The 10,183-nt window shown below is 36.1% G+C and overlaps 1 protein-coding gene across 1 annotated transcript in view; it reads right to left on the bottom strand.

Moving 5' to 3' along the window:
- Nucleotides 1–8,320, bottom strand: part of PDE1A (phosphodiesterase 1A) — a 445,904-nt gene extending 437,584 nt beyond the window's left edge. The window contains exon 1 of the mRNA XM_042780836.1: nt 8,217–8,320. Within this exon, the coding sequence (XP_042636770.1) occupies nt 8,217–8,317 (101 nt within the window). The 5' untranslated portion in view covers nt 8,318–8,320. The remainder of the gene's footprint in view (nt 1–8,216) is intronic.
- Between the last annotated feature and the right edge of the window lie 1,863 nt (nt 8,321–10,183).

Here is a 10,183-nt window from a genome sequence, read left to right as displayed (position 1 = left end):
GCATCTTTAAGAATTTACCTTTTGATATCATTGGGAGCTCTGGTAGTGTAGTGCCTAAGGCATTTGACTGCAAACCAGTCAGCAAACCATTCTCATTTTCAAGGAACATTCTGGCTGCACTTCTTCAGGGACAGATTTGTTCATTCTTCTGGCAGTCCATGGTATTTTCAGTATTCTTCGCCAATTGCAATTCAAAGGCACCAATTCTTCTTTGGTCTTCCTTATTCACTGTCTAGCTTTCATATGCATATGAGGCTATTGAAAATACCATGGGTTGGGTTAGGCCCACCTTAGTCTTCAACCAGTGGCTGGTTCAAACCCACCAGCCACTCCTTGGAAGGAAGATGGGGCAATCTACCTCCATAGGGATACTGCCTCGGAAACTCAAGCACGGGGTTGCTATGAGTCAGATCTGACTTGATGCAGTGAGTTTGGTTTTTTCAGTTTGGGAGAACTAAATAAAAATACAAATACATTATATCTAGATAGTTCAACAACAAGTAGCATGCTCAGCTAACATGATCAGCAAACATTATTTCCTCTTATCTTCCCCATCCCTATTCTATGAATCATAAGAATCATCCTCCACTACTTCATCCTGGTTTTAGGCCCTACTTTTGTACCTGTAAGGAGGACTCTGGCCCAGTGAGTAAGGCATTTGACTGCTAACTAGAAGGTCAGTGGTTCAATCCCACCAGTTGTTCCATGGGAGGACAATAAGGCAATCTACTTCCATAAAGATTTACAGCCTTGGAAACTCTGTGATGGTAACTATGAGTTGAAATCAACTGAAAGGCAGTGGTTTTGGTTTTTGGTAGCTATAGGAGCCCTATAGCTGTTAGCAGTGGTTAGCAGTTCAAATCCACCAGCCACTCTGCAGAGGAAGACTGGGCAATCTACTTCTATAAAGATTTATCACCTCAGAAACCCAAAAGGGCTCACTATGAGTCAGAACTGATTCGATGACAGTGAATTTGGTTTTGGGGCTTTTTTATGGGAGCCCTGGTAATGCAGTGGTTAAAGCTCTAGATGCTAACTGAAAGGTCAGCTGTTTGAACTCATCAGCTGTTCAGTGGGAGAAAGATGTGTCAGTCTGCTTCCATAAAAACTTACAGCCTTAGAAACCCTACAGAACAGTTCTACTCTATACAGTCATTGTAAGTCAGAATGAATTCGATGGCAGTGGATTCAGTTTGGGTTTTTGGTAGCTCTACTACTAATCTTCTAATTTTCAGTGAGATCTACTACATGATTCTTAATTGTTTTCATTTATTTATTTAAACATATGTTACATTATCTTTTAAGTGCCACATATTGTGCTAGGTTATAGGTATCCCAAAACAATGAACATGTCCCTTGCCCTCACTATAGGGCTTTGAACAAGATCCTAGATGATTCTTAGACACTTAAGAAGCACCTGGAGATCTTGTTAAAATGTACATTCTCATTCAGTATATCTGGAATGGAAATGCAAATTCTTAGCAGGGATCAAACCAGAATGAAACAGTTCATAGCCCTGACTTACTAGCTTATGGTTGGGTAGGGAAGGCAAAATTTGCTGTAAAAAGGGAACTCCAGGTTATTTCACTAGACAAATCAGAAGAAAAAAATCTAGTATTTTGGTTATCTGTTACCACTCTAACAGAAATACCACAAATGAGAGGGCTTGAACAAATAGGAGAAGCTCATTCTCTTACAATTTTGGAGGCTTTAAGTCCAAATTCAAAATGCTAGGCTGTAGGGGCTGGGTGAAAGCCCCTCAACCTTGGGCTTCAGCTCTGCCTCCTGCTCCTGGCCCACTAAAGCTGGAGGCTTTTCTATACTCAAATGCTGGCTGCTGAGGCTAACAAGCCCAAGGTTGGCAAGTAAAAAGGCACAGTCCAGAACTTACCAAGCCACATGGCAAGCCATGAATTCAAGTCCAGATGAAATCCCAAAATCAGCAGGGCATGGCAGTCTGTCAGACAACTACTTGGCTACATGCAGAGTTCAAGTGTGCCAAAGGCTAGAGACCATTGCCAAAGCTGCTGCTTATATGCAAGAAGCAGACCACATCCCTACAGCAGCAACTCAGATGCTTGTGGAAGAGCCCATCATGGAGTTGATTGCCAGTCTCACCATGGGCAATAACTACCACCAGCTACCCAGCCACTCAATTAGGCCCCGCCAAGTTGACACACACCTTAATTACCACAGTTAGTATGGATGGTCAGGGCGATTTCTTTTACAAGTGGAATTTAAGCAGAAATCTTTAGGGTCAGTATTTTGAATCAGAACATTCTTCCTGATAAGGAAATGTCACCAACCCTTCAGGACATTTAGCATGCCTGGATCCTGTTGCCCAAAAAATACAGAAAAACCTCCCAGTTTAACAACCAGAATTATCCTCACACATCCCTAGAACCTCATGAAGAGTGGAACCAATGGTGTCACTATGGTTAGTATCATGCTCCCCATGAACCTCCTACCATACCAGACCATACAGAGTCCATAGTAATTTGTATTATTAATATTAATCATAGAATAATATGTGATACATAGTTGAAAATTGCCTAAATGAAGTAATTCTTAGAGTATATGAATACTGACAACAAAATAATAAGGAGCTCTGGTGGTGAGGTGGTTAAAGCATTTTGCTACTCATTAAAAGACAGGTGGTTGGAACTCATCAGCCACTCAGTGAGTGAAAGATGAGGTAGAGTGCTTCGATAAAGGTTTATAGCCTTGGAAACCCTATGGAACAATTCTACTGTGTCCCATAGGGTCACTATGAGTCCGAATCAACTCAGTGGCAGTGTGTTTGGTCTTCTGGAACAAGGAAATTATTCTGTAAAATCTTTCTACAATGAATTACAACATTATTAGTTATATTATTAGTAACTAAGCAGAAACCTTTTTTTAATTTTTCTCCTTTTCCTTTAATTACTACTTCTCAAAAATGTTATTGATGTAGGTTCATAAATACTAATTACCACAATGTTGTAGCTAGAACACCAGATAATTTGACAAAATCAATGAGTATAAAAACACTGGCAGCAATAAAAACAGCATGTGCTCGTAGCAGATGCAGATAAAACCTAGTGATTCAAAGTATCATTGTAATTGGGTAATAATGACAGTTCTGACTGGAGCACTAGAAGGTCCAAAAGTAAGTTAGCATAGAGTTTTAGCCTTGTAAGTATATTCATACGTGTAAGCTAGGCTTACAAAAAAAATTTTTGTTGTTATAACTAATTACAAGAATATTTTTGTTTAAAAAATAATTTTCTGCTGAAATACTGCACGAAAACTTTATAGGCACTCATTTTGGTATCATCTTCTCTAACAATGTCACCTGATGCAATCTGTGCCCTTCTAATGACACAACTGAGTAGGACCACCCATAGCAGAGAGAAGAAAAAGAAAGAAGTGGTTCCTTGTGCAGGGAGAAGGAAATAACCAAAGGCAAGTGGGTGGAAAGCACCATTTCTTTAGGGCAATGAAAGATGTCCTTGGGACTGGTTGGGAGGGAAAGATCAAGCAGGTGCACAGAAAGCCTGTTAAGGATTCTGAACATTAAAATAAGAGAGATAAAAGCCTTTAAAGGGTTTTAAGTAGGAGCTCAAAAGGATCAAGTTTCTTCTTATTTATAACATTGCTTTATCTAGATGTATGATTCCAGTTTGGAAATATAATACTAATTGTTGTTATTTATTGTTATGTACTGTCAAGTCAGACCCGACTCATAGCTACCCCTCCTTGGGTTTCCAAGGCAGTATCACTAAGGAAGTAGATTGCCCCATCTTCCTTCCGAGGAGTAGCTGGTGGGTTTGAACCACCAGCCTTCTGGTTAGCAGTCAAATGCTTTAGGCATTATGCTACCAGAGCTCCCTTATACTAATAGCTCCTGTCATTTTATATTTTTTAACAATTTTTTTTCCAACTATGTATTCCTATTATATCTTCTCAGTGAGGAGAGTCTGGGCTTCTTCATCTGAGAATAGTACAGTGCTTTTTTCAATAATAAAGCCTCATTGAAATTAGTTAAAGGGTTATCATACAGTTCTTCCTTTCTCCTTCAGTTTCTCCTCCATGTTTTATCTTTTATCGTTGCTAATGATTATGTACCCTAATCAAGGATAAAAGAAGAAAACAGAAGCTTAATTTAATATCTTTTAACTGTCACACTCACAATTCCAGATCTTAATATTTGGAGTGGGAGGTCTGTATCTGTACATTTAAGATTAATTATCTGCATTAAACTAGTTTCTAAAGATGACGTTTTCATAGGTTCTAGGCCTACATTTGTAAGAACTGAAGGAACTGGCAATACATACTATGCCATGGTAAGTCTTCCACATACTTTATCAAGTAGTGTTTTTGAGCAATTCAGACTTCCTTCTTTTAAGCAACTGAGTAAGCTATTATGTTTTATTTCATGTTTCCATGTGGTTTTCATCAAAATGTCTACTAGATTACAGTTCTTTAGAAACATTGTCATCTTTTAGTTCAAATGCTTATAACAGTGACACCGACTCGAAAGAGCAGCACCGGTGTCTTAAAATATGCTTGATTATTTTTTAAATCCACAGTGTGGATTTAGAATCTTTCTTTTAATAATCTTTCTATACTAAAGTAGAAAAAAGCACAGTGCCATGATATAAAAAAAGGGATTATTTTTAAAATTGCAAAAAAAAAGCATAACTGGAAATATAAAAGCTTCAAATCAGCTTTATTCATGGAAATCAATATATTTAACAATTTTTACAAAGACCACTATAAAAAAGTTTTCTTAGTATGTTGGAATCAGTGTGGGACCTAGAGCTGCAGGAAACTTCTGAATCAGGTGTTGAGATGGCAGAAGGAATGGGAAGAATTTTCCAGACCCTAAACAACTGATAACTTTTGGCCAAGTACCTGGGTTCTTTTGAAATGTAGTTTATGAAGGAAATGATGTCATAGTCATTTGCTACTATTTCCACCATTATAAATGTTGAGTCATCGTGTAGAATTTAAATTGTCAAACTGAGTGACAAATTAGTGGTAGAAGATGTATTAAAGAAAGCTGAAGAAAAAAGGTGCAACTATAAAAGGAAAATTAGTAGAATAAAGCATCGAAGTCTGCATCCGAATGGGAGCAAATTGTTTCACCTTTGTACTCACAAAGAGGTTCCTTTGGCACATCACTTTATATAATGTCTCAATTAAACATTACATACAGGAGAATTTAAAGGAGTTCAGTGAACAAAATCAATGAAGTGCAGACAGGAATTGATTTTTAATTTACAAATATTTTCCATATATGTTATGACATTAGTTATATGGACTCAAGGTAGTTTCTAAAATGTTATATTATACAGTAATGCTCATAAATGGTAGAGTCTAAATACGTTTTTCTGTAGTAGTTTGTGTTTTCCACGTATAGGGTCAATTGAATAAATGCTGTTTTACTTTCACCTTTGTCTCTATTTTTTGCTTAGCCTCAAAAATTCACATATTGATCAGGGCACTTAAAAGTAAAATATTCTGTTAAAATAAATTAATGTATTTGCAAAACTAGACATATTAAAAATTGTTCTTCAAACAACTATCTGAAGGCTTTAAGTGAATAATTTTATGAAAACTAAGTAAATTATTGCAAAATTGTGTGATAGCTTTGGTGAGTAGCATGATTTTAATTGCCAATACTTAAAAATAGAATTCTAGGACTAGCAATTTTGAAAAGCTAAAATTCTGTTTGAGTCAATATTGCAGTTTAAATAGGCAAGACAATTTCAGCAATGAAATAGGGAGTCCCTCCTATCACTGCTTTGAATGCAGACTATATAAAAGACCATAATTAAACAATTTGGTTGTCATTAGTCATGCAGATATTAGATTTAGAGCTTCTTATTTTGACAGTTCTAAACCTAGAATACTGGAAATGTCTTAAGTCAAAGTACAAGTTAAAGTGATAGTACCAAAATGTAAATTACTTCTTTCCTTGCTGCTAAAGCAGTCAGTACAATTCATTCAAAAATAATTTCTGTTTAAAAAATAAATATAGTTATTTCAGTATTTTTCCCTCCTAAGTAGACATTCAATGGCTCTATGTGAATACAATTAAAACTTTCTTTAGGATGTGCCTGTATTTAATATGCCCTATATTTAATTTAATATACCCTATCCCCTACATCCATGCTGAGCATTAAGTCATGGAGATCTACCACTGAATGATCTTCACCCTCTCCTGAATAGCAAGTAAATCTTTGAGATCAATTGATAAAGTGATTGTCACATAACTTTGTCCTAAAATGTAAAGTAAAAACAAAATCACTTTTCAAATCTCTTAAAAGATATATGCATAAATGTACCACTGTACATCTATATACCTTCAAGTAACTATAGAAAAATAGAACAAACACAAACAAAACATCATATCCTACTAAAAGCAAGATAATCTAAATAGCTTATAAGATATTTTTCTGATACAGATGTTCTTCCTCTAATTAGGTTAGTACACAAATCATCTGATGACTGGTAATGTTTAATTTGCATCTATGCTAATAAATTTTGTGAGCTGTTATTTGCTGTTAAAGATAACTTATCTGGAAAACTACTTCACCCAAAAGCTATAATTTCTAACTCTTTAGTCAATCTTGAAAGCATATTTCTCTTTATAATTCATTCAAATAATTGTAAAGATGGCTTCTTTTAAGTTATTTTCTGTTAAATGTCATTTGCATTATTAGTGTATTCTTAAACTAGTATACTGAAATGCCATGAAATTCTTCAAGTACTAGAAAAATGTACAGAGAACATTATTTAAATATATAAACACCATTAAGAACATTCAAAAAGAAGAAAATAGAAGGGACTTTTACCTCTGAACAACGTTTGGTATAATTTTACATTTTAAAATATCATTAGGTATCAGAACTACAACATCCAATTTGCTCAGCTGCTGCATTTTCTAAACTAGTATGTAAACAGCTCATTAGAGATGCGAATTAAAGAAAGTCTCTATATCCCATACTATAAGATGCTTTCAGGTATTATTATAGAAAGGTAATTAGGTTTTCCTTTGAAAGCCTACAAATATTCTAAATGATTCTAAAGGCTTTCAAATATCCATATTTCATAGTTCTATAAAAATGTTAAATCTAATTTTTACATTATGGTACAACTGAAATAAAGCAAGTAAACATAGTATACTAGAATAATAAACAGAAATTAGTAGTATATACAGGAAAAATAATATCATTTAAATAGCAAGATAAATAGAATTGCAATCAAAGTTTGGCTCAGGTATATGCAGTCCCTGGGTTATGAAAAAGATCTGTTCCTAATTGCGCCTTTCAGTCGAATTGGTAGGTAAACCAGAACAGGTGCATACAGTTCTTATTTAGCCTTACTTTAGTGCAAGAAAAGGCCCAAAGCCTTTTCCATGATTTAAAAGCTGCATGTGCAGCAAGTGAAGGTGCTTGTGATGAATAATTTGTTGCAAAGAAGGGTTGGTTCAAAGTATTTCAAATTTATGCAACATTAAAGGGCAAGTGTGAGTTGCCTGTACGTCCGACATTACAACCCAGGCATTGCCTGTATTTACATTCATACTTGACTCAAGCACAACCCTTGACCCATCTTACCAAGGATTATTTTATACCACAGGCTCTCTCAAAAGAAGTGAAGTGGTTAATATAAAGCTGAAACTCTCCAGTAAGTTTGGCATGCTACTGATATTTTATACACTTAACCATAGTTTTTCAAATAGAAATATTATTTAAGACAAAGAGTAACCAAAATGAGGTATAATTATTTATCATCACATTAATTCTGTCCTTCTTTCACAAAATCTAATGACAGAAATGCATACTAGTAATTACCTACTTACCTCAAGGAAATTTTGTTTCTTCAGGTACCCTAGCAAAGCAGCTTTCCTAGCTACTTTTCTGCCTGTCTAAACCACACAGCTCTCTAATATAGAGAGAAGGTATAAAAGAAGTCATATAGTGTTATAGTGAAGGGACTAATCAGAGTTACTTTATATAAACTGTGTAAGTGCAAAACATCTATACATTGCTCAAGCAGTTGTTTGCTAAGAGCGATACATTTTACATATATATATATTTTTAAAAAATCCTCCTAAAGGAGACACTAGTCTACAAAGGCAAGTAACACCAACAATTATTCCTAGTAATAGTCTAATCTTTTTTGGGGGAAATAAAAACACAGAATCAAGCAAAGAGCTTACTCACATTCCTTTCAGCCGTTGCCACATTTTTTCAGTCTGTTCTCCTGTAAGATACTTAAAAGTGGCGTTTTCCAATTCTTCACTTTCTGTAGCAGTAGACCCCATGATGAGACTCCTAGGGTAATAGAGTTACAGTCAGTTTCGGGAGCTAGAACAAGCATTCCTCAGTCCCCTACAAACCTCACACAGTTACACAGTGGCATCTCTTATCTATTAAAACATTGGCGATTTACAAAGCTGAAGGAAGCCTCTGCCAGAATTGCTCTTCCCTTTGACAGACATATCCACCGCTCACCACACCACCCCCATCAAGCACACAACAGTGTAAACGGTTGCTCTGACCTCACAGAAACAATCCGCACAAGTGAGCCTGCTACTGTACTACTGACTGGCTGAGCACTCAAGCTCTCCCCAAAAGCATCTCATTTGTTGCTGCTCTGTGCACTGAAGCACATCAGAATTCCTACAGTTTACGAGCTGTGTTATCCACAAGACAAACGTGAATGACTTTAGCGCTCCAGAAGAAGCTGAATTCCCCTCAACCAACGGAAGAAGGGCAGGATGTAATAAGAAAGCAGATGGTAGGAACCAGTATCAGCAGCAGCACCCCGAGAAAAAAAAGTGCCTGTTAAAATGCCAAGGTTTTTTTCTCTTAATTGATCCAGAACCAATACTTAAAAACATAACATGCTCTAACAATAAATGCAACAAAATTAATGACAACAAACAGAAAAAAAAAAAAAATCATATAAAGCCATACAGAAGACACACCGCAGAGCTCCACAGGTTGTTATTGAAAGAATATGTACATCAACTGATGCTGTAATCATGCTTATTCACCTTCTCCTAGCAACTCCACACAGTAGGTAACTGCCAGTTTAACCAGTGAAAAACACAGCAGCTGCACACAGCCTGCTTCGTGAATCCTTTGGGGATTAAAAAATAAATAAGGTGAAACTAGCGTGTCTTCATGTGTGCTTGTGTGAGGAAAGAGAGCGTGTGTGTGTATGGGTGTCAGGAGAGATGAGAGAAACTGATGCTGTCTGTGCTGCTGATGCATTTAAGAAGAAAAACAAGAGAAAGTGGACATAAAAGGAATCAGAACTGAGTCATCTGCCAAGCTCACAACACATGGCGAGTTTTCTTTGAAACAAGCACAGGACTTGAGTACGAGCACGCCAATAGCTATTGCTATCTGTAGCCTGCTAAGAAAAATCTACTTAAAAGCAATTATCTCATTTGTTTGGAAACCCAGATCTGGTTTTATTCCTCTTTGCAAGAAAAAAAAAAATTCTGTTACCCTGAGGTTTAAGGGAGAGAGATATCCATAGATAAGTAGATAGTTAATAATATCTAATACTTATTGAGAGCTTGAGATGTACCAGCCATTGTTGTCAGTACTTAATATGTATCAGGATATTGCATATTAAGATAGGCAATTAGAGGATGAACAAGTTAAACACAAAGTAAGTAGAAATTAAAAAAAAAAAACTCACTGCCATCCAGCCAATTCCAACTCATAGCAACCCCCTTTGGGATTCCAAGGCTATAAATCTTTACAGAAGTGGGTGGCTCCATCTTCCTTCTGCAGAGAGGCTGGTGGGTTTGAACCACTGACCTTCCGGTTAGCGCCCAAGTGTCTTATCCAAATAGAAACAAGAAAATAAATATTAGTTTTAAATGCAAAAATGTTCAACAAAATCCTAGCCAACAGACTCCAACAACATATCAGGAAAATCATTCATGATGACCAAGTGGGGTTCAAATCAAGTATGCAAGGATGGTTCAACATTAAAAAACACTCACCATCATCCACCACATAAATAAAACAAAGGAGAAGAACCACATGATCATATCAATTGATGCAGAAAAGGCATTGGATAAAATCCAACACCCATTCCTGATCAAAACTCTCAGCAAAATATGAATAGAAGGGACATTCCTCAACATAATAAAGGGCATCTATGCAAA

This window comes from Orycteropus afer, unplaced genomic scaffold, assembly GCF_000298275.1.
Source record: "Orycteropus afer afer isolate SDZICR_OR568_19922 unplaced genomic scaffold, OryAfe1.0 scaffold00001, whole genome shotgun sequence".
Taxonomy (NCBI): domain Eukaryota; kingdom Metazoa; phylum Chordata; class Mammalia; order Tubulidentata; family Orycteropodidae; genus Orycteropus; species Orycteropus afer.
This window is presented reverse-complemented; position numbering and strand designations above follow the sequence as displayed.